At 41.0% G+C, this 26,032-nt stretch overlaps 1 protein-coding gene across 1 annotated transcript; it reads right to left on the minus strand.

Annotated features, from left to right (window-relative positions):
• Window positions 1–8,863: 8,863 nt before the first annotated feature.
• LOC139389634 (sodium-dependent serotonin transporter-like) lies at window positions 8,864–24,642 on the minus strand. Its single transcript, XM_071136496.1, has 13 exons — window positions 24,420–24,642; window positions 21,037–21,171; window positions 20,470–20,689; window positions 19,956–20,094; window positions 19,456–19,590; window positions 15,170–15,273; window positions 13,938–14,065; window positions 13,629–13,741; window positions 13,363–13,494; window positions 13,030–13,129; window positions 12,711–12,811; window positions 11,192–11,359; window positions 8,864–10,982 (listed from the first exon to the last, which is right to left on the minus strand). The coding sequence occupies exons 1-13, from the start codon at window positions 24,640–24,642 to the stop codon at window positions 10,899–10,901; spliced, it is 1,782 nt and encodes a 593-aa protein (XP_070992597.1). The 3' UTR covers window positions 8,864–10,898.
• Between the last annotated feature and the right edge of the window lie 1,390 nt (window positions 24,643–26,032).

The raw sequence follows: 26,032 nt of genomic DNA on the forward strand, positions 1-26,032 counted from the left end.
CTGAGACTGGGACGGAGATTTGTCTTCCAACAAGACAATGATCCAAAACATAAAGCAAAATCTACAATGGAATGGTTAAAAAATAAACATATCCAGGTGTTTGAATGGCCAAGTCAAAGTCCAGACCTGAATCCAATCGAGAATCTGTGGAAAGAACTGAAAACAGCTGTTCACAAATGCTCTCCATCCAACCTCACTGAGCTCGAGCTGTTTTGCAAGTAGGAATGGGAAAAAATTTCAGTCTCTCGATGTGCAAAACTGATAGAGACATACCCCAAGCGACTTACAGCTGTAATCGCAGCAAAAGGTGGCGCTACAAAGTATTAACTTAAGGGGGCTGAATAATTTTGCACGCCCAATTTTTCAGTTTTTGATTTGTTAAAAAAGTTTGAAATATCCAATAAATGTCGTTCCACTTCATGATTGTGTCCCACTTGTTGTTGATTCTTCACAAAAAAATACAGTTTTATATCTTTATGTTTGAAGCCTGATATGTGGCAAAAGGTCGCAAAGTTCAAGGGGGCCGAATACTTTCGCAAGGCACTGTATGCCCGTCTGAAGTTTGCCAATGAACATCTGAATGATTCAGAGGACAACTGGGTGAAAGTGTTGTGGTCAGATGAGACCAAAATGGAGCTCTTTGGCATCAACTCAACTCGTCGTCTTTGGAGGAGGAGGAATGCTGCCTATGACCCCAAGAACATCATCCCCACCGTCAAACATGGAGGTGGAAACACTGCTTCAGGGATATTTTTCTGCTAAGGGCACAGGACAACTTCACCGCATGAAAGGGACGATGGACAGGGCCATGTACCATCAAATCTTGGGTGAGAACCTCCTTTCCTCAGCCAGGGCATTGAAAATGGGTCGTGGATGGGTATTCCAGCATGACAATGACCCAAAACACACGGCCAAGGCAACAAAGGAGTGGCTCAAGAAGAAGCACATTAAGGTCCTGGAGTGGCCTAGCCAGTCTCCAGACCTTAATCCCATAGAAAATCTGTGGAGGGAGCTGAAGGTTCGAGTTGCCAAACGTCAGCCTCGAAACCTTAATGACTTGAAGAAGATCTGCAAAGAGGAATGGGACAAAATCCCTCCTGAGATGTGTGCAAACCTGGTGGCCAACTACAAGAAACGTCTGACCTCTGATTGCCAACAAGGGTTTTGCCACCAAGTACTAAGTCATGTTTTGCAGAGGGATCAAATACTTATTTCCCTCATTAAAATGCAAATCAATTTATAACATTTTTGACATGCGTTTTTCTGGATTTTTTGTTGTTATTCTGTCTCTCACTGTTCAAATAAACCTACCATTAAAATGATAGACTGATAATTTCTTTGTCAGTGAGCAACAGTACAAAATCATCAGGGGATCAAATACTTTTTTCCCTCACTGTATCTGGGGAAGGGTATAAACATTGTTGTGTTGCAAGTTTCTGAGAACACAGCGGTCTCCATCATTGGGAAATTGAAAGAATACGGAACAACCCAGACTCTGCCTAGAGCTGTCCGTCCGACTAAACTGATCAACTGGGCAAGAAAAACCTTTGCCTGCCCTCGACCTGCCCTGGCCTGTCCCCTCATAAATAGTATGAGAACTGTACAATCCGCCTCCTGTGTCTGCATCTGGGTCATCTCCTGAGTTGTCATAGTCCGGGAGGTGACCAAGAACCCAATTGCTCTCTACAGTAATTCAACAATCTTGGCTTTATGGGAGAGTGGCCAGACAAAAGCCACTCTTGAGAAAAAAGCACATGACATCACGCCTGGAGTTTGCAAAAAGGCATGTGAAAGACGGAGATCAAAAGGCAAAAGATTCTGTGGTCTGATGAGTCAAAAATGTAAGTCTGGCCTGAATGCAAAGTGCTATATCTGGAAAAAACCAGGCACAGCTCATCACCCGTCTAACACCATCCCTACCGTGAAGCATTGTGCTGGCAGCATCATGCTATGGGGATGTTTTGTCAAAGACCCCAGCCAGCCCAGTCATAGACTGTTCTCTCTGCTACCGCATGGCAAGCGGTACCGGAGTGCCAAGTCTAGGACATAAAGGCTTCTCAACAGTTTTTACCCCCAAGCCATAAGACTTCTGAACAGGTAACCAATGGTTACCCGGACTGTTTGCATTGTGTGCCCCCCAACCGCTCTTTTACTCTGCTGCTACTCTCTGTTTATCTCATATGCATAGTCACTTTAACTATACATTCATGTACATACTACCTCAATTGCCCGACCATCCAGTGCTCCAGGCTATCTGCATTGTGCATTGGCTAACCGGGCTATCTGCATTGTGTCCCACCTCCCGCCAACCCCTCTTTTACACTACTGCTACTCTCTGTTCATCATATATGCATAGTCACTTTAACCATACCTACATGTACATACTACCTCAATAAGTCTGACTAACCGGTGTCTGTATATAGCCCTGCTACTCTTATTTTCAAATGTATTTTTACTGTTGTTTTATTTCTTTACTTACCTAAACACACACACACATACCTTTTTTTCCGCACTATTGGTTAGAGCCTGTAAGTAAGCATTTCACTGTAAGGTCTACTACACCTGTTGTATTCGGCGCACGTGACAAATCAACTTTGATTTGATTTGATTTTCCAGAGGCAGGGACTGAGAGATTGGTAAGGTTAGAGGGAACAATGAATGAAGCCAAATACAGGCACATCCTTGATGAGAACCTGCATCAGAATACAAAACGACAGACTTGGGGTGTAGATTTACATTCCAACAGGACAATGACCCCAAGCATACCTCAAAAGCAATGCTGGAATGGCTTCAGAATAACAATGTGAAAGTCCTTGAGTAGCCCAGGCAAAACTCAGACTTGAATCTTATTGGAAATCTGTGGAAAGACTTCTTGATTTCTGTTCAATGCCGCTCCCCATCTAATTTAACAGAGTTTAACACGAAATCTGCACGGAAGAATGGAAGAAAATCCCTAATCCAGATGTGCATATCTGATACAGACATACCCAAGATGACTCACAGCTGTAATCGCCGCCAAAGGTGCTTCTACAAAGCATTGACTCCGGGATGTGAATACTTATGTCAATGAGATTTCTGTATTTATTTTCCACTAAATTGGCAAACATGTCTTAAAACATGTTTTCACTTTGTGATCATGGGGTATTGTGTGTAGATGGGTGCAGGGGGGAGGGGGGGGGGGAAACTGAATCCATTTTGAATTCAGGCTGTAACGATAAAATGTGGAATAAGTCGAGGGGTATGAATGCCTTCTGAAGGTGCAACTAATCATCCAAATATCTCAGGGTAACTAAGCAAATATCTTCAAATAAATACAACAATGTCATGAAATAAAAGATGAATAACATGAACAATTATTTAACAGCAGCAGGAATATTACGTCACATAAAAAAAATACATCAAATCATGTCTACGTAACATTGCAAAAATCAGAAACTTTCTGTTGCAAAAAGGATGCAGAAAAATGAACCCATGCTTTTGTTACTTCTAGGTTAGACTACTGCAATGCTCTACTTTCCGGCTACCCGGATAAAGCACTAAGTAAACTTCAGTTAGTGCTAAATAAGGCTGCTAGAATCATGACTTGAACCAAAAAAAAATATCATATTACTCCAGTGCTAGCCTCCCTACACTGGCTTCCTGTTAAGGCAAGGGCTGATTTCAAGGTTTTACTGCTAACCTACAAAGCATTACATGGGCTTGCTCCTACCTATCTCTCTGATTTGGTCCTTCCGTACATACCTACACGTACGCTACGGTCACAAGACGCAAGCCTCCTAATTGTCCCTAGAATTTCTCAGCAAACAGCTGGAGGCAGGGCTTTCTCCTATAGAGCTCCATTTTTATGGAATGTCTGCCTACCCATGTGAGAGATGCAGACTAGGTCTCAACCTTTAAGTCTTTACTGAAGACTCATCTCTTCAGTGGGTCATATGATTGAGTGTAGTCTGGCCCAGGAGTGTGAAGGTGAACGGAAAGGCTCTGGAGCAACTAACCGCCCTTGCTGTCTCTGCCTGGCCGGTTCCCCTCTTTCCACTGGGATTCTCTGCCTCTAACCCTATTACAGGGGCTGAGTCACTGGTTTACTGGTGCCCTTTCATGCCGTCCCTAGGAGGGGTGCGTCACTTGAGTGGGTTGAGTCACTGATGTGGTCTTCCTGTCTGGGTTGGCGCCCCCCCTCCCCCCCTTGGGTTGTGCCGTGGAGGAGATCTTTGTGGGCTATACTCGGCCTTGTCTCAGGATGGGACGTTGGTGGTTGAAGATATCACTCTAGTGGTGTGGGGGCTGTGCTTTGGCAAAGTGGGTGGGGTTATATCCTTCCTGTTTGGCCCTGTCCGGGGGTATCATCGGATGGGGCCACAGTGACTCCTGACCCCTCCTGTCTCAGCCTCCAGTATTTATGCTGCAGTAGTTTATGTGTCGGGGGGCTAGGGTCAGTTTGTTATATCTGGAGTACTTCTCCTGTCCTATCCGGTGTCCTGTGTGAATTTAAGTATGCTCTCTCTAATTCTCTCTTTCTTTCTCTCTCTCTGAGGACCTGAGCCCTAGGACCATGCCTCAGAACTACCTGGCATGATGACTCCTTGCTGTCCCCAGTCCACCTGGACGTGCTGCTGCTCCAGTTTCAACTGTTCTGCCTGTGATTATTATTATTTGACCATGCTGGTCATTTATGAACATTTGAACATCTTGGCCATGTTCTGTTATAATCTCCACCCGGCACAGCCAGAAGAGGACTGGCCATCCCACATAGCCTGGTTCCTCTCTAGGTTTCTTTCTCGGTTTTGGCCTTTCTAGGGAGTTTTTCCTAGCCACCGTGCTTCTACACCTGCATTGCTTGCTGTTTGGGGTTTTAGGCTGGGTTTCTGTACAGCACTTTGAGATATCAGCTGATGTACGAAGGGCTATATAAATTGATTTGATTTGACATCAAATAATATGGTCTAACCGAGACACACAATCCAGTGGTATGAACTTTATTAGTCTAAGCAAAACAAACTAATTCAAATTAATAAAAGGTTTTTACAAATGATGGACCCTGTCCCTTATGTCTTATATTTCCGTTTATCACATCACATGCAGACTAGACCGGGCATGCGTGTGCGTCCTCGTGCGCATGTCGATTTTATCCATCCACACCAGACGCGATCAGGACACACAGGTTGAAATATGACCAAGTTCTATTTTAGCGCCTGAATACGCTTGTTGACTCACGTGAGCAGTTTGGATAAATTGATTGAATAACATGTACGTGTCAATGGCTTTCGCAACGCTCACTCACGCAACGCGGGCGGTGTGGTCAGCATGTCAGACAGATACAGTAAGCTATGCGTATGGATTTTCGATTGTTGACTCCCTTGGTTGTTGATTCCCCTGGATCCAGTCAGACAGCAGGTACCTTAGCATGACGTCAATGGTTTATATACACAAACTGTCATGAAAATGATCACCACCAGGGAATTTGTGTGACCGGACCTTCTCAAACAGTGCTTGAGTACCCCTGGGCAACAGTAACCCACATAAAAACCTTACCCAAATGTTGATTCTGTAGGATCACATATGCCCTGAAACAAAAGTCCTACAGGAATCATGCAGGACTTCAACCATTTGTGAATGAATTGTTCAGGTATCCTGCAGGGATCCTGTAGGCTTGATAAGTCCCTGATGCTCCTGCAAGAGTCCTGCATAAATGTTGAAAGTCCTGCACAAACATGACAATTCATGCAGGAATCCCGCAGGACCGAACCCCGCAGGATTTTGATATTCCTGCAGGATATGGCAATTTCTGCAGGACCAAGTGCATTCCTGCAGGAATCATGTAGGAACAAAACCTGCAGGATATGGCAATTTCAAGTTAACTATAGGATTTGAGATAAAGTATGTTGTGATAACAGAGAAAATATACTTTTGAAATATAGTGCAATATCAGACATTTCAACTCAACAAATGATTAATGTAATAAATGACAATGTCCACATGCAATAAATATAGTGTGTTATTTTTATTTGATAGATACCAACACAATTGATAATGGTTTCAGTAGGCCCACACACATCATATTTGGGTTCCCAAGTGGCGCAGCAGTCTAAGGCTCTGCATCTCAGTGCTAGAGGTGTCACTACAAACCCTGTTTTGATTCCAGGCTGTATCACATCCGGCCGTGACTGGGAGACCCATAGGGCGGGGCGCATAATTGGCCCAGCGTCTTCCGGGTTAGGGTTTGGCCAGGGTAGACCGTCATTTATCTCCCTCACCAACTTCAAACATCTGCTATCTGAGCAGCTAACTGATCGCTGCAGCTGTACATAGTTTATCGGTAAATAGCCCACCCAATTTTTACCTACCTCATCCCCATACTGTTTATATTTATTTACTTTTCTGCTCTTTTGCACACCAATATCTCTACCTGTACATGACCATCTGATCATTTATCACTCCAGTGTTAATCTGCAAAATTGTAATTATTTGCCTACCTCCTCATGCCTTTTGCACACAATGTATATAGACTCTCTTTTTTCTACTGTGTTATTGACTTGTTAATTGTTTACTCCATGTGTAACTCTGTGTTGTCTGTTCACACTGCTATGCTTTATCTTGAACTTGTTCTCAACTAGCCTACCTGGTTAAATAAAGGTTAAATTAAAAATAAAAATATCATGCTGCCAGTTTAAGAAACACCTTCATTCATACATACTCTGAATAAATAAATATACAATTGTGGGGGATTGCCAAAATGGAAGCACGGTGGCTTCAAAACACAGTATGTCAGTTGCGTAGCCCATCTATCACTCAGTATCATCTAGTCTAGTGATTCTACTCAGTTTCTTATTTAATTAGGCCTAGAGTGTGACTTGCAGTTAAGATATGTTTTGCTTCATTGTGATTTTACATTAGATACTGAATAGGAAATTGTGTACAGTAGAGTTATCATATCGGATAGAATAGCAGTAAAGAAAATGCAAGTTATTTGTACTATACTGTATAACTTTGCAAGACTAGCCTATTCTGTGTTTCTATTTGAGTATGTTGGTTTCTTTTCTCTTATATTATGAATTCTATAGCCTACTAAACATCTGTTAAAGAAAGAAAACAACTCAGTTATCATAGATCATGTAAGTGTGGGCTTCCATCATTACATTCCCGACATTGATTAATGTCAACGACCCAATGGGGTGAGGTCATAAAGGTCAAGATGCTTGGGGTTGCAGACTCTAACCTAATAACGCGAATGACTGATGTATTTGGATTTGACCACTTCATCTGTTGCAACAAGCAAAGCAGATGTACCATTACAAACACTCTTTTCTGCTCTTAATGATGAGCCCCAGAAGTGTAATGTGTTCTGGAGAGTGTCTCTACCACATAGGGCAGGAAATGAAATTGGAGGCTTCCTGGCCCCATAAGTCATCCACTGCAACAAGGAACCTGTCGGAAACAGTAAAGAAGCACTCCGGAACTAGACTTCTCCACCAGTGCAGCCATGCTGCGTGATTTTGTGGCAGGGGTAAGATATTGTTCAGAGACAAACGAGTGGCTGAGTTGATGTTATATTTTGCAAGGACCTGGGAGATTGTGGCAATTATACATTATGCTCTCTCTCTCTATCTCTCTTTCTCTCTCTCTCTCCCTCTCTCTCTCTCTCTCTCTCTCTCTCTCTCCCTCTCTCTCTCTCTCTCTCTCTCTGTGTTGTTCACTGTTGCTTTCGAGGTTTGACCGATGATGAGAAGGCATGCACACAGGCTCTGGACTAGATGATCCATTTGCAAGCAATCACTCTGTTTTTGTTTTTAATGTTGTTATTTTTCTATATTTGGAACATGAACTTAGATCCGAGGTTAACATGGTATCTCTTTTCTTCCCTAAAAACCAGATGGTCCATCTACTCTGTACTTGCGCTTCATATTGATTGACAGCCTTGAAATGAAACTTGATAGATTACATATCGGGTAGCCTAGAGGTTGGAGAGGCTGGATGCTAGTTCAGATCTCAAGAGTGATTTCCCTGATCTTAAAATGACAAGAGACAAAGTATGCTCCTTGTGTGTCTGATTTTAGTCTGACATTGTGTCAAGCTGTGTAGATCCTCTGGTTACAGTGTGGCCCTTACATTTCTCTGGTGTTTCTTCATCGCACAGTGAAGTTTGCCGAGCTGTTCATTTCTGATGGTAAAAGAGCAGCCATTGAGCCAGCGTTCCTTTCATGTGTCTCCTCTGCAGGTCTGTTTGAGAGACAACTCTACCGCAATGGCCCACACAAAGGAGCTTTGATGTGTGTCACTCAGCTTCCCTCTGTAGAAATACCCAAATGAGCAATTGTCTAATCCCATTGATATTCTCTTCTTCTCATACCAGAGGTCCTTGACGTGATCAAGCCTTGCTTAGCAGGGTTGTGTGTGGGGGACTATGGGTTGTGTGTGTGTGTGTGTGTGTGGGGGGGGGGGGTTCTGTTTAATAAAACATTTCATTAAAACCATTTGAAGCGGTTCTATTACCTTGCATTTTGATCGTTTCTGGATATTGCAAATCAGGCTGTTAATTAGAATCTCTCATTGAGGTCTACAGCGACAGCTACCACAATGACATGAGAGGGGCAGCTATCAGTAATGGACATCCCTGCTTCGGGGCACACGTTTGGCTCTGCGCGTTTCTTTACATTTACTGTTTCAGTCAAGTTGAACAGCAGCAAGCAATCAAATCAGTGGCAAATATGGTTAGTTGAAATGTGGCACGTTAAGATGGTTTTGTTGTTCTAAAAATGAATAGTTAGCTCAAGAAGGACAAAGACATAAGGGTGTAATACACACGTTTATATATTCAGTATCTTTTTAAACTTCTCATTACATGTATACGAGAAAGTTGCCGTCACATCCTACAAATACAGGGACCTGCTTCCTTTTTTGTTACTTAGAAAGGTAAGACTGAAATCACAAAACATTCAAAATATTATATAGCATATTTAAAATGACTCGTCAAATTATTCTCTGGAGATAAGTGAAACAAAAGTTGAGAGTAAATGGAAACGTGTTACAATCCCTGATAGGCTTTGATTTGGGATTGAGTAACAGTTCAAAGAGTCTTATCACATCGAGAAAATAAAACCTTGTTTTTTGTTTGTCTGGAGAGGCATAATATCAATACAGAGTTTATAATGCTTTGACGTAGCTACAATATTTAGGCAGATTTAAGGCAGAATACACCCCCGGAGGTTGTTTATCCCAACCACAAACACTTAGGAGAAAATAAGTTAACAATTTATTTTGTAGTCCCATTGTAACTGGAATATACCAAGAAACTGCTAAAAATGGGAACCAACCAATAATGTATATAAACCCTGGATTGCTGACGCTATGTATTGGCCATTGAGAGGCTTTGAAGCCACCGGTCGGCCATATTGGTACTCCCCAGTAGGAGCAGTCCTCCATAGGAATGAATGGAATTCTACAGTATTTCAATTAAATGTTTAACTGACAAAATTACATGTATTTATGTACTTTTTGTTGTAGTGGGGACAGTAACTAAAAATGATACTTTCAGGGAAATGTATGAATTTTAAAAAACGTTATGTTTAGCTCACATAATATAATTTAAAAGAATGCTTTAAGGTGGGTAATATAATAAATGTTGCAAAAACAAATGTAGACATTAGGAAATGCATTTCTATAGCTTTTAGAATATTATTTTCTCAACGGTGGTGGAGTGCCAAGATGGAGGCACAGTGGCTTCAACACAGCGCCCACAATTACACATCTAGTGTATATCTAAATAATTGGTACCAACTGGTTCAAAAACAATTGGTAAACACCCAGGATACCAATTACGTAACAATAATTATGTAATTACCATTTTACCTTAATTTCCAAGAAAATTACAAGTAAATAGCGGACTATGAAATAAAGAATAACTTAAAAGGTAAGACTTTTAGCAGCGTATTTGGTCTCATCCGCTACCTGCATTCTTTGAGGTAATCCTTTTAACTTGCATGTTGGTGAGGAACTATTGTCGGTTAAAATCTGTTCTAAAAAAAAAACCTTTAAGACATCAACCATTCGTCAGCCACACAGTGTAAATTGTTACTTATCACACAGAACAAATGACATGATCTGCTATACTTTGTATGAAACCCAGTTATTAATAAAGGGGTTTCTGGTTATTGATCTTATCTTCAACACACACGATACTTTTCTTAAAAAATCTCCACTGCATGTAATGTTTTGGGATTGTAATGAGACAATTTCCAAAGCTGATTGTCACTGTGGTTGCTTAAAAGGGTACATCATAAAAATAAAATTAAAACATGCAAGGGTAATTTAATGTGACTGGGTCATGTTTTTTTTAACTGTTAATAATGTAGCAGGAAGAAGTAAGGGTGGCAGGTAACCTAGTGGTGAGAGCATTGGGCCACTAACCGAAAGGTTGCTGGATCAAATCCCCGAGCTGAGAAGGTAAACATCTGTTGTTCTGCCCCTGAACAAGGCAGTTAACCCACTGTTCCCTGGTAGGCCGTCATTGTAAATAAGAATTTGTTCTTAACTGACTTGCCAGGTTAAATAAATAAACAAGTAATTGGTGAGAAGTGCCTTACAGCCTTATCTTAATAGCTGCAGAAGTCTGTCTTCTGATCAGACCTACATTTTTCTGTCCAAAATAAACTGTATACTGACAGTATTTGAAGGACGCGTTCACACTGAATATTAATTTATATGAAATGCTTTCTCTTTACATTAAAGTCCCCTCTTGCAGACAATTTGTGTTTATTGTACTTACTGAGCAAAAAAATAAATAAAAATGATTTGTTGAACACTCCATGAGATTGATCTGTATCTGCTGAGTTGGTTCTCATTCAGGAGCCTATTGGTAGAACGTTATGTGCCTGGCTGGGTTCTTGGCAACGTAGGTGCTTCTATGGAACAGGACTCATGTTGAGGGAGTCTGTGTGGATCTCTGGCATGATGGTCCTTTCAGGTCTCAGACACACGGCTAGGCGCTGGGAACAACAACAGGTAGAGACCAGGGATGGAGTAACAAGAGATAACAACACGTGTGTGTGATTAATTAAACCATTTGCCATACACTCATCACATATTGAAATATATTAACTATGCGCTTCTTTTTTTAGGACAATAAGTCACACTGACCACACACTACACGTCCATTTCTTGTCAATAGTCAACACAGTACATGAGTCCATCAGACCTGTTTCAGTGATCCGGGGGTCCACACCAGCTTGTAGACCATATAGATAGGGATCCACATGAAGGAGGAGGCCCCGATGACGTAGCCCACCGTGATGCTCCAGTCTGGGTACTTGTAGTCAAAGAGTTGGAGGGGGGGTGGCTTAAGCAGGGAGCTCACTATTATATACTGTGAAAGGAGAGAGACAAGTCTCAAAGGTCATGCTCCTATTTTTCTCAATTAGAATTCGCATATGTGACAATGGCATTTAGACGCCTGTGTGCCTCAACGACAACAACAAAAGCAGAAAAGCCATTTCAATACATAAAAAGGTATATCTTTATATTCACGAGATTATCACAGACCGACGAGGGAGATGAGAGCAGAAACAATTTAGCCCGTACAATAAAAGGGGGGATAATAAAGAAGTTAGCTTGGGGGAAAATGTCAGCTCTTTCAGCAGCGGGAGGCTAAGAGAGATTAAAGGAGACGTATGCAAAGTGGAGGCAGGGATATTACGTTATGCAGGTGAATAAAGTTGACATTTAGGATTGTGGAATATGAACAGGAGGAAAAAAAGGATGAGACATTGAGGCTGGAGGGAGCTGGGTGTCCTTTACTTGCAGACTGAAGAATGGAAGGTGGAGGAGGGTTCTATGCTGGGGGGGAAAAAATGGTTGGAAAACTCTTCACTTAAAGTCTGCACGTATAATGCATTACGGTGTTATTATAATACATTGTAATACTTGTCATGAACCTTCACGACCCTCTTACAATGTCTTACAATCATATCACAATGAGCCTGATTAAATAACAGCCATTTTGAGTCAGTTAAAATGTTGAAACGTAGAGACAAGTGGCATTTTACAAACTGTATATTGAGCCACTATAAAGGATGATACATGCTTATTACCAGGTACAACGCGTTATAACTGCAGGCTTTAAGCAAAATATTACCATACAATCTCTAGCAAAGTCCTAATGAAATGTTAGCACATCTGATCCTACACGGACCATCCACCCATGTCATTTAACCTGCCGTTACCAGAAAGGGCCAATAAGGAGGATTTGAAGTTTGCGATATACGAGAGTTTTACAAAAAACTGTGGCAACTTTCATTACACACACCTGCTCCCCATCGTTATGCACACCTGGACTTCATCATTACCTTGGTTACGTACCCTTTGTTTAGCCCTCAAGTAGCCCCAGTCTTCAGGCAGTATTGGTTCTGTTCGCGTTCTGTACGGTTCTCCTGTTTTGTTTATCTGCTTATTCTCATTACTAAACTCACCTTCCGCACCTGCTTCCTGACTCCTAGCGCATACGTTACAGAAACTCCGTGACAGGGTGCTGTAGGCCAATCAGATTGAGTCACCTGATTTGCGTCAGATTTGTGAACTAGTGGATGACGAACACTGTTAAATCAGTTTTAATTGTCCAGAATGAGGGTATGATAACAAAGCTTCCTGTTAGGTGGATTCGACAATATATTCCGTCATTTCAAATCTTATTGGTTGGTTTCCCCTCCGGCTCTGCTTACCGCTAGAAATGCAGGACTGATGGCCACCCAGCACACCTTCCAGAATAATCCAGGAGAATAGCCTAACATGGATTTAATGTCATTGCTGAATCTCGTGATACCTGGAAGCAATACAAATTGAAAAGAGAGCATTCAACAACACTATGATAAGAACTATTATCAAAACAGTTTCTTGTCATGTGAAACCTGTCAATATAATTTAGGAGTCAGTAGGATGCATACTACAAGAAAAAATAAATGATGATTTCTGTCTCATGCAAGACTACTGGGAGTATAGGAAGCGTGAGATGTAACATCACCATTAAATCACCATTCTTACCATAGAACCAGGAAACGGCAATGGCCTCAAGAAAACCAACTGCAATGATGGAGGAACCCACCCCAAACTCCTCCAGCAGTTTCACCACATAGGCGCCGCCCTGAGAGAAACACATGCCTGTCACTTATGTGGTAAAAGGTTCCTTCTGGACAAGTTGATCAAACTAATATAGATTGTAGATTGTAGATTGTAATTATTTGATTAATCCTGTGCTATCTTATTATGACTACTGTTGCATCAGGAGCTTCCAGATCCCTCATGTGCCCTTTTTTTGTTTACTGTTGAAAAGTTTGTGTCTTCAAAGTGCTACATTCTTATTTACATGTTACCTACATTGGTAAGGGTGCTGAGGGAGCCCAAAAAGCACACAACAACCAAGCCCAGTACAAACAGCTCCCGTCTGTTCGCCAGGTAACCAGGGTATTCATCCATCACAGCAGTAATGATAGCCTCCAGTCCTCCAAACTGAGACAGAGACGAGAGAGGGCCATGTCAATGAGTGTGATTACATCACTTAGTTCAGAGATAATCTGATACATCCAAGTTATAGGCAAGTCTCCCTCTTTTGATGAGACACTTCAACCCAAGTTCTGTCATACCGTGCTGTCGAGCCCAAGCGTGATCATCATCACGAAGAAGATGATGGCGAAGAATGTTGACCCTGTCATGTTGGCTATGGCCTCTGGATAGGTGATGAAGAGTAGGCTTGGACCTGGGGATGAGGTGTTCGGGGGTAAATCCCATTTTGATAACAATCTAAAGGCTACAATTTCCTACTGTTGCACTAGATATAGAAATACATTCCTGTTGAACATGTTCAGACAGTTACTTAATAAAACAGACAAATACACTTAAAACAGGTATTCGGGAAAAAAAATAATTTATCTAGAAGAGTTTTGGCCACTGACCCTTGTCTCTGGCTACATCCTCCACATTCACATTTCTCTTCTCTGCCATGTACCCCAGCACAGTGAAGATCACAAAACCAGACATGAAGCTGGTCAGGCAGTTCACCAGGCTGGTCACTATGGCGTCACTACGGCATCACAACATAGAGACAAACACGGTGCCTGTCTGATCATCTCAAGTATTGTAATTCATTCGTATATATCTTTCTCTGGTTTGGTTGGGAACAGTGGTTACATCTGGATTTTGTAAATGGAGCAACTGTCCCCAACATGGATCACCTTTGTAAGACATTTTCGTTGACCGAGCTCACTTGCTAGCAAGCAATCACAAACAGTGAGTGGACCATTGAGATATACACTCATCTAAATGCCATTTCTATTTATATGTCGTGGGCATTCACTTTGTTTAATTAGGATAACCCTGTCAGCAAGAGTAAGTCAATTCAGACTCTGTGTGATTCATCAAGTTCTCTGAGTAAGCAGCAGTGCCACTTTTTCCTCACGTGTGTCACTGATACTGTACTAATGACATTAACCACGCACGTGACAGCCGTCTCACAGGGAGCACACAATTCAATTTCTTCAGGAGAGCCCCCGTGATCCTTTCATCTCCCACCACGCTGGATTCACCACTCCCTTCTCATAATTGTAATCACATTGTCTTAAAGAGTTGCTGTGGGACATCCGTTTGAGCTCATCTATTCAACACATCCTAAATAAATCCCCTTGATTGGCCGGCGTTTCCTCCTCCTCGACGACACAGGGCTGATGCGAGTAAAAGTGAGGGCCATAGTTATGGGCTGCCAGAGACGCATGTTTTTGTCACTGGATATCAATGCCTGACGGCCTTTTTTGAGAGCGATTGGAAGCGCTACCGTAGAGATCCAGCCATGCTCTACACCACTGGTGTAGGGGACATTCAGGAGGAGCAGCCTCCTCTTCCATCCTGGACACACGTACCTCCGCTGAGTCATTCTAGTTTCAACTTTTTACTTGTTTGGAAGTGATCGATATGGTTGACAGGTTTTAAAAATGTTTTTACCCTTCTTTAACCTGTCTCGTCCCCTTCCAGTACAATGATCGAAGGGGATTTAACAGGTGACATCAATAAGGGATTATAGCTTTCACCCGGATTCACCTGGTCAGTCTATGTCATGGAAAGTGAATGTCATGTTTTGTACACTCAGTGTATATTTATTATTATTTAAGGGAGTTTTAGTATCAGCTCTTACCGATAACAGTTGTTTGTGAACGGGTTGTAGCTGGAGAGGGCAAGGAGCACCCCAAAGCCTGGCCCCAAGGAGAAGAAGATCTGAGCCGCAGCGTCTACCCACACCTACAAAAACACATGGATATGAATTACACACAAAACGACCGAACCTGAGGGATTTACCTGCAATCTCAGAATATCAGATTCAGTGCTTTGACTTGTACAGCATCCCTGTATATCTCAACAGTGTAAAGACCTGTGTCAAGCTACTGAAGCCTAACTGTTCCTGTCTGTCACCCAGCCAGTGTGTCTGTCTAGCTTTCACAATCCTCTGCTATTGCGGAGCTTTAGATGTAATGCTAATTCATTTCTTATGTTCAAATATCTCTGTTGGACTGCTGATTCCCTCCAAGCATCCAAATCCTATCATATCATATCTGTGCACAGAGTTTCTTGTTTGATACAAATGCATATAATAAGTGACAGGTAACACTTGAAATTAAAGTCTGCACATGTAATAATGTATTACTAGTTAGTGTGCTTGCTGAAGGCAAGACCACTCTAGATTTCTTACATGCTCATAACTTTTTTTCCACTCACTCTAGCACTTAAACCACATAAGTTATTAACACTAAACCAACTTTAGAATGTGCAGACAGACCATCTTCAGGTTGCTTGAGAAAATATTTTTGATACTATTTATAGTTTTTGTACTACAACCATATTTGCATAAAACTCAATGTAAGTCATGGCCGTAAACTTGAATTAAAAAAACTTTAAAAACCTGACATCCCTTTATTTCAGTTTTTAAGCTATCAACACAAAACCAACGTTGAGATGTTCCGACTGACCCTACTTAGATTGTTTGCATTCAGATTTGTTATACTATGTATACTTTTTTAAACTATAAAAATGTCATGTACATACTACCTAAATTGGCCCGACCAACTAGTGCTCCCGCACATTGGCTATCTGCATTGTGTCCCACCACCCGAAAGCCCCTCTTTTTACGCTTCTGCTACTCTCTGTTCATCATATATGCATAGTCACTTTAACGATACCTACATGTACATACTACCTCAATCAGCCTGACTAACAGGTGTATGTAGCCTTGCTACTCTTTTTTCAAATGTCTTTTTACTGTTGTTTTATTTCTTTACTTACCTACACACACATACCTTCTCTTTTTTATCCGCACCATTGGTTAGGGCCTGTAAGTAAGCATTTCACTGTAAGGTCTATTGGGCGCACGTGACAAATAAACTTTGATTTGATTTGAAGTGGGCAATGTTTACATTAGTCTCAATGGCTACCATGAGAGGTAGATTTTCACAGTGCCGCTGCTTTCTAACAATTCAATCTAGAAGCTCCAAACCAACTTTAGCATGACGGAAACACTTCATAGATTCAAGCATTCTTTCATTCTTCCATAATTTAATCAGTTTACATTTCCTTAAATGTTCATATTAGAGCAAACACCGCCACTCTGTAACCGTATAAACAAGTGGTTTCCAAAAATGTTTGGTTACTGTACCACCAAACTGAATTCTGGGGAACATTTGTCTGTGGTACTTCTCTTGAACCGTTTAAGCTATCAATTCCAAACCAATGCTGAAATGTGCAGACTGACTCAACATATTTTGCTTGAATACAGGTTTGTGATACTATTTATACTTTTGAACTATAACCATTTAAAATGTGCATAAATTAACATGAGTTTAAACGACAACCATTGGAATACAGAGGTACCTAGACATTCAAAATGGTCCTGCTCCTTGGCCTAAAAAGCTACAGCACCAACTTTAACATTCAGGCTCTCCTGACTTCAAATTCTCTTAAACATGTATGCATTATAATCATTTGAGTTAGCACAAATTAGCATACCACTTAATGGATTCAATGACAACCATAAGAACACTGTGGTAGACATCATACACGCTACTGTTCTTAAATCATTTCAGCTGCAAACATTAAAACAACGTTAACATGTTCAAACGTTATAAATTATAACAATTTAAATTAGCCAACATTTGCATAAAATAACCCACCAGCAGTAATAGTAACTCTTGAACCGTTCAAGCTAGAGACACCAAACCAACTTTTACAGGTTCAGACTATCCTGTCCTATCAACCTTAAGTATTTCAAGACAAGCTAGCAAGCACACACATTTTCTTTGGGAAATGTACTTTTCTAGCTATTTCCATGTGCCTTTATAATGTCTACACACATTTGGCTCTTTTGTCAGAATAATAAGACATTATAAAGGGGTCATTCATGCTGATGTCAAATTTTGCAATGCATTGCACATCATAATGCATTATCCGTGCAGCGTAAGCACAAATTATAGGGTGTTCATTGAATAGCCAAAATGGTCATATTTTCCAATGGATTACTGTGACCTGTCGTGTCTAATGACATTTCTGCTAAATGATAGCCTCATACGAATCCTATTTCACAGCTGTACTGAGAGAGATCTGAAGAGAAGCACGCACTTGTAAAGGGAGAAGGAGGACGAAAGAGAGAGAGAGAGAGTGCATGTGTGCGTGCGTGAGAGAGAATGGGTGTGGGGGGGGGGGGGCTTTGTTAATGGAAAAAATCTAAACCAACTACGCATCTCATTATCACGTGGATTATTTATGCATCTCATCTCATCCATATTCCCTTGAACCAAAGCGCTCACTCATACTGAGCCAACAACACAGCACTGTACCGTCAGAGAGTAGAACGCAAGAAAGCAAAGTTAAAGGACACTATGGTAGAGGAACTTTCCACGGGCTGGCAGAAAGTGTATGTTTACAGTTTTCAGGGATTCAGTATTTTCAACCTAACTTCCAATTCCCCTGAAAAACAGATGTGGGGACTCTGCTCAGGCATCTTTTAACACCTTCTATGTTATGGTAGAGGTAGACTCAGACTGTTCCCCAATATACTGGTTGCAATGACATCAGGCTGACATCTTTTGTGATGTCATGGTCAGGTTGTTTGAACAGCTTTATAGCCACCAGAAAAAATACCTCCCCATAACCAGAACACCAGTGTACAGATGCATTATTCAACCTCGGACAACATTTTCTCAGGAAGACCAATTCCCCATTCAACCACTGGTGAAATCCCTTCACAACGATCTGTGTTTCTAATACACAATTAAATGAAACACATAATACCCCTTGCTAATCAGTAAACTCTTAGGTATGTCGTGGTGGACTGTCATTGCAATTGCTTCACAGTAACCTGGTAAAATGATGTTTATAGTGTGGCTAGCCACTAAATGGCTCTGAATTCACTGTCAGCATGCAGTCTGACAGTGAGAGCTATATCCACTTTTGGAGATAACTCGTGCTCTCAAATCATATCCTGATGTCGGCAAAATATGTATTCATAACATTGCTAACTTAGCTAGTTAACATACATTCTGAGAAAACAAGCAAGAGACACGCCTGGTGCCCAAATTGATGACATTAGTCAGGCAGCGAGAGTCGAGTGGAGACAAACGGATTCAGTTCAGTCAGTCGTCCTGTTGAGCCGTTCCCAGCTAGCTAGTTTATGCTTGTGGCTAGAAACTTCAGAGGCGTGTCCGTACATACAGTAACCTCCCAGAAAACAAGTTATATTAAGTGGCTAGCTAGCGTATGCAATGTTTGGTGGTCAATGAGTCAGAGTTAGCTAACCAGCTGAGCAAGAAAACAATGTAACAAAAGTATAATTTCACATTCTAAAAATACTCCATCAACAGGCTCTGCATTTCAGGAATCACAGTAGCAAGTACTTCTGGTGCACTGTTAAATTATTTAGCCATTTAAACATTCATTTTTTTAAAGAAAACTCCATATCTCTCACTGGCTTTCATGCCATTTTATCGTGAGCTTGTCTGAGGTGTCGGACTTTACAACAGTCGTTATCCATTGAAGCACTGCGATTGGTTGTGCAAAATTATGGGGCGGGGCTTAGCGAAAGGTCAAATTGAAATAACAGATGCCACATCCTCTTCATCACCAGGGACATTACATTATTTTGTATAGGATTGACTGTGTTGGATCACTGCTGTGCACTGCCTTTCTTTCACCAATTTTGACACAGGAGAGTGCAAAATGCTGTGCTGTGCTTTGACACACGCAAGAAAAATGACTGCATCTGTACATACAAATAACAACATTATAAACAAATTGTCATTTGAAGCGGTACCAAAAAGATCAGACAACACTGCGAAATTCCTCACCCTATTTTAGTGTTTCCCGCTCCAAACAGATGATCATATGGAATTGATGTGATAATGGACAAGTGTTCTGTGTTTCTTCTCTATAACTCACACTAGTCTCGAAGAGTTTCTCCCATTTTGGCTTTAGGTAGAAGACCACTCCCTTCCATGCACCTGGTAGGGTGGCACCACGGATCAACAGGATGAAGAGCACCACATAGGGCAAGGTGGCCGTCACCCACACTACCTGGCACGGGAAGGGCAAAGCAGCAGAGAGAGAGAGAGAGAGAGAGAGAGAGAGAAAGAGAGAGAGAGAGAGAGAGAGAGAGAGAGAGAGAGAGAGATGGGGGACAGATGAGAAGGGAAGATAAATGGAGATTGTAGACAAGTAAATCACACTGGACGTTGCATTGTAATGACCCTAGTACTTGATAAGCCGATTGTGAACATCACCAAATGAAATATTTCTCTGTGGCTAGTGCGTTAGCCTTTGGGTCGGATGACCCGGAACGGTACTAACCACAGCCGTTTTGCCACAATGTACAACAATGATCCGGAAATGATCCCCACACACTGATGCGGTTTCCTGGAAGAGTGGCTGAGACATGCTACCTTCCCTGATGTCTTCACTCCCTTCCAGAGACTGAAGTAAACGATAGTGAAGATGAGAAAGAGGCAGAGCATCAGCTGCCAGCGAACACCCCCCACGTTACGCAGCCCATCGGACTTGTGGATCTCCAGAACATTCCTCCTGTATAGGAAAAATACATTAGTACTGTGTTTGCATTTTACTTACCTTTACCTGTAGGCTTACCTACATTGCTAAAACTAATGGTGCCTTGTGGCTCGATATAGATCGATTTTTAGGGCTATATATGAAGCAAGCCATTGAACTCTTTCTGTTTTGATAGAGCACCATTTCTTGTTGTCCATCAGCTTTACATAATCACAGCATGTTTCAGCACTTGTGAGCAAGTGTTTAATTGAAACGTTTAAATGAGAATACAATGAAAATGTATTTTGAAACATTTGAATGCGATGAAACGATGATGTCAAACAATTGACGTGGCTATTCAAGGTCACGGTAACGTATTCCCTGTGCTGTCCGCCACTTACATGGACTTACGTGTAAAATTCCTCAGCAGGTGACCTGGAGTAGTTGTTCCAGGTCACGTTGTCTTTCAGGAAGTAGTTGGTGCAGTTTTCAGTGTTCCAGGCGTTGTCACAGTTAGTCCAGGGCAGGACGCTGGCGAAGGACGAGTAGAAGTAGAAAAGTGCCCAGGCGATGATGGTGTTGTAGTAGAAGGAGACGTACAGCGCGATGACACAGATCGCATACCCAATGCCTGAAACCATGGACAGATGGATCAGTGAGATCAGAGATTAGAGACACGTGCCTCTATGCAACATGATGCCATTTTGAAATGACCAATTACTATGTAGTTATAGGCCTATAGTGTACGTTTCATATACTGAGGACTGTACAGTGTACAGTGTACACTGTACATTGACCCACTTTCCAAATGATTCCATAGTTGCCTTGTTCTTATCAATAAACTGTTGAATTGTCAACAGCAAGTGCCACGTGAACGTGAGAAGAAGATGTGTAGTATGCAAGTAATGTAAAGATGTGCACTGATGTGGGGTCAGTGAGATGTGAGATGGGTTGTTTTGTAAATGATGCTCGTCCTACCTTTGAAGATGGGGCATATGTGTTTCCATATGGATATGGCGCCAGTTCTGTGGAACTGTCCCAGGGCCAGTTCCATGTAAAATAGTGGCACCCCTCCAAAGATGGCCATGACAATGTAGGGGATGAGGAAAGCCCCTGTCCAGAGATGTAAAGAGGGAAAATCACAGGTCGGACTCATGACTATATGGAGATCACATTGTGTTGATGAAGATGCAGGCCTAACCTCGTCCCCAGGCTATTGCCACTGTACAAGTGTCAGACGTGCAAGACGTGAGATGTATTAGGAAGGACAGTCACGTGACAAATTGTTACTTTTACTACTTAGTAGTTTAATATGTACGGAAATCTGATAACACGTTACCTATAAAATCCATTTCATGCATTATGATGAAGTTGTAATGCATTGTAAGACATGCAGTAATAATGCATGTAAGACTTTTAAGTCATGTGTGACCCATTTGTAATGTATTGTAACCATTTCATAATGATCTGGACTAAATAACAGCCAGTTTAATACAGTTGAAATGCTATGCATAGAGAGACAGAACATATTATTTATAAGCCTTGCTATAACACATTGAAAGGCTCATACAGTATTATCAACTCATAATAAACTGGGGGGGGTGAACATTTTTATTTGGCCTTACTGCTATTAACCCATACACGGAACAACAGATGGTCCCCACAAACAAATTTGAAAGGAAGTTTGTTCTGAAGTGTCTGTCCTATATCTGAGAGATATAAGAAAGGTCTGGAAAGATCTTAATCTGGAAAGATTAAACCCCTTATGTTTGGCTCGAAACAGCCTCCATATATACTTCAATTAATTTTTTCAACTGGTACCGGGGACCTTCAGATGAGTCTTGTGAGGCCTGTGGGCGTCCTAGAGCAACAAAAAAAAGGAGAACCAAATCGCGTTCCTGAGAGTCTCATCTTTTCATACGGGGGTTAAACCGTTTTGCCAAACCGTTCGGACGCTACAGACGATTTTGTGAGAAGACAGATTTTCGGGATGTCTCATGGTCTGATCTGCCACCTTTCACTGCAGATGCGGAAGTGTGACTACGGCGGATTATCTCTCCTTAAACTGACAGATTTGTATGGGGACACGGACATCCCTTTAAGGGGGTTTTAAACAGGTTATAAAACATTATACCTGGATGCTTTAAGTTAAGTGTTTATCTTTAACGAAGCAATCAGCAGTTGAAACGATAACAAAGCGTAGTCCCAGCCTCTGTTTTGGCAAAAAGCTGAGGGATAGGGGTGGAGACATCTAACCACTCTAAAATGTATAAACACAGCTATGGATGCAAGGACTGACCATTCATGATATCAAAATTATAGTTTTAACCACGTTTTGAGGATAAATAGTGTTTATTTACATTTACATTGGAGTAACACATGCTTATATTTTGGGTTATGATGGGGTACAACCGGGGCATTTATAAGTTATTCTTCAAGAATTAATGGGTACATAACATGAATATATAAGTACAAAAATGAATGTAGCAACTGCAGATTGTCCCTTTAAATAAACATTGACTACTTTTTGCACAAATGTATGTGTATTTATGTATTCAATGTTTTGGCGACAGTTTTTTTAATTGACATTAATTACATTCATATCATCCAAAGATTTGAAAAGTCTTTGCTTCTTAATCAGATCATCTGTCAAATGATTGGTACACTCTTAGAAAAAAAGATGCTATCTAGAACCTAAAGGGGTTCTTCGGCTGCCCCTATAGGAGAACCCTTTCGAGAACCATATTTGGTTCTAGGTAGAACCCTTTCCACAGAGGTTTCTACATGGAGGGTAAAAAAAGGTCCTACCTGAAACCAAAAAGGGCTCTCCTGTGGCGATAGACAAAGAACCCTTATGGAACCCCTTTTTTTAGATTGTAGGGATTTCTGTATATCCCTACACATTTTATAACTTATAACAAATATTTTTTCAGAACAGAAGTTACATGCAAATGGATACATGGTCTTGCCTACTTTTAGACAGTGGTGGAAAAAGTACCCAACTGTCGTATTTGAGTAAAAGTAAAGATACCTTAATAGAAAATGACTCAAGCAAAAGTGAAAGCCATCCAGTAAAATACTACTTGTGTAAAGTCTGAAAGTATTTGGTTTTAAATATACTTAAGTATCAAAAGTACATGTAATTGCTCAAATATACTTAAGTATCGAAAGTAAAAGTAAATGTATAAATAATTTTAAATTCCTTATATTAAGCAAACCAGAAGGCACCATTTTCTTGTTTTTTTTTCAAATGTACTGATAGCCAGGGGCACACTGCAACATTCAGACATCATTTACAAAGGAGGCGTGTGTGTTTAGTGAGTCCGCCAGATCAGAGGCAGTAGGGATGACCAGGGATGTTCTTTTGATAAGTGTGTGAATTGGACCATTTTCCTGTCCTGCTAAGCACTCAAAATGTAATGACTACTTTTGGGTGTCAAGGAAAACGTATGGAGGAAAAGTATATTATTTTCTTTAGGAACGTAGTGAAGTAAAAGTAAACGTAGTCAAAAATATCAATAGTAAAGTAGAGTGCAGATACTCAAAAAACGACTTAAGTAGTACTTTAAAATATTTTTAGTTAAGTACTCTACACAACTGCTTTTAGAGAAGCAGTTGTGCCACTGTAAGGTGCATAAAATGACCGTAACAAGTGAAATATTCCCTCTAGTCAAACCGCAAACGGTAGCCTTCTACACGTGAGGTGCAAACACAACGGTAATTACAGATGTAATACAAACAACAACAAAAACAGTTTTCATGCAACCAAATACAATATTGAGAAACTTTTTAATTCGTTTATAGCCTATAATCTCGATAGGCTAGACATCTTCCACTTTCCATTTCCCATAATACTGATCAGATTAGAGGCAGGCCTATGTTTTGTAGCCTCATTCAGTACCGCGTCTGACATCGTTTGGGACATTTTAAACTAGTCCATTATAGAACGCTGTCTTTTCGAACTCATCTTGGCGGATGAACTTTCCTAATAGTCTAGGTAATAAACAGGAAAACCTATGCTATACATAGTACAATACTTTATTTAATTTTATGCTTAACTAAAATGTTTTACTTCAGTGTGTTTCAGTGAGTTAATTGTAGTGGGTTGCAGGCTCTCGAGCATGTGAAGCTAATTTCAGCACCATGGACAGCAGAAGGTATAGCCTTCCCAATTGCGCGCATGAGAGCCACTATCGTTATCGAATCCTTAATCCAAACATATGCTATATAAAGAATAATACAAAAAAAATGTTATTCAGCCATATCAAATATTAAGAAAGATAAGACCACATAAATGTAAGTAAGGTCATAAATTAGCCAACTAATATAGAAAGCAAATAATTAAGAAATTGGACTCTTACCGCCTCCATTTTGGTAACAAATGTATGGAAATCTCCAAACGTTTCCTAAGTCTACCGCGAAGCCAATGACTGATAAAAGAAAATCCATCTTTTTGCTCCATTTGTCTCTTGAGTTCGTCTGTGTGATCACAGGTACCGGCGCTGGGTTGTTGTTGTAACCGGTGTTTGAGGGGCCCTGTGCGCTCAGGCTTCCCGTTGGGGTCGCTGTGTCTTGGCGGGTCATGGTTGGCGGACTATCAAACGCCAGTCTGCCGTCTGAGCAGGTAAGTTTGAAAAAAACTGACAAGCTTCAGAGGCACAGAAGATTCTCATATTATGGGCGATGACAGGTCAGAGTGGGAGGTGTAGGAGGGACTGCACATTGCCTACTTGATAGAGTTGTCAATCACTAGGCTCATGGAGTAGAATTACCTCTGCACACATTAATATCAACAAAATGAGCTCCACTCCAACCTCAACGAGTTTTTGGTTCCCTAAATTTGGCTACAATTGTAGAAACCCTGGCCTCTATTCACACACATTTTTAGAAACTATATAACTATTTAACAACACCAGCCTACAGCCTTTTCAAGAGATCTACTATTTGGTCTACTATTTGATAAGCGGCTTGGTTGAATTTATGTATTGTTTAGGTTCCCTAAAGCCCAATATCATTATTAGGCTACTGTATGTGTCTTGATGTATCTTGTCAGAATCCATTTTTGAATTCATTTGAGAATTCATTTGAGTATTTAGTATTTAAAGAAGGCTGTGGATCTACATGGTAACTTGCGATGGAGGGGAGGAGGAATCAAGCTACTCAAATTCACTCTATGCAAATGTTATAATCCACCACATCTTTAAAGAGGTCCTGACTTTATGCAAAGTCCCATGTCAAAAGATTGGTAAAAGACGGCTAAAGAAAGGTGTGTGTGTGTTGGGGTGTGTGTGTGTGTGTGCGCGCGCGAGCGTGTGTTGGTGTGAATGAAATACACGTGAACCTTGACCATTTTGAACTCTTTAAGTACACAAAGTCCAGGGTAATGCTTTTGGTGAGGAGACAACAGCACAGACCAGAAGCTCTGTGGCTGAACTGAACTCGTTAGGGAAACCTAATTAAATGACCTTGTAATTGAATCCACCACTTTTAGCACTGTCCGATTTCAAAAGTCCTACAGAGTCATAACCAAATACACAGACTGTCATAATCTTGCAGGTCAATGAGTGGAGAGTGCACCAAATTAAGTTAGTTTGGAAAATGGATATGACAATGTGATTGGACGAGCAACATTCAACACCATCATGAACTTGTCACTTACAGCCAAATGGTAGTTCCTGCTGCCTGGCCTGTCTAAAGTGTCCTCCTCGAACATGCAGAGTCATACAGTAGGCTACTGATTCTATACTCTTGTTTTATACAAATCATTGAATTGAAAATGTTAGTAAATCGTTTTAGAGGGGAATACACAATAATAATCCCAAGGCTACATGATATTTGCAGTAGGCTTACTGTGAGTGTCAAAAGAGTTGGTCCCCTTTGCTACTATAACAGCCTCCACTCTTCTGGGAAGTCTTTTCACTAGATGTTGGAACATTGCTGCGGAGACTTGCTTCCATTCAACAAAAGAGCATGA

Source organism: Oncorhynchus clarkii, chromosome 30 (assembly GCF_045791955.1).
Source record: "Oncorhynchus clarkii lewisi isolate Uvic-CL-2024 chromosome 30, UVic_Ocla_1.0, whole genome shotgun sequence".
Taxonomy (NCBI): Eukaryota; Metazoa; Chordata; class Actinopteri; order Salmoniformes; family Salmonidae; genus Oncorhynchus; species Oncorhynchus clarkii.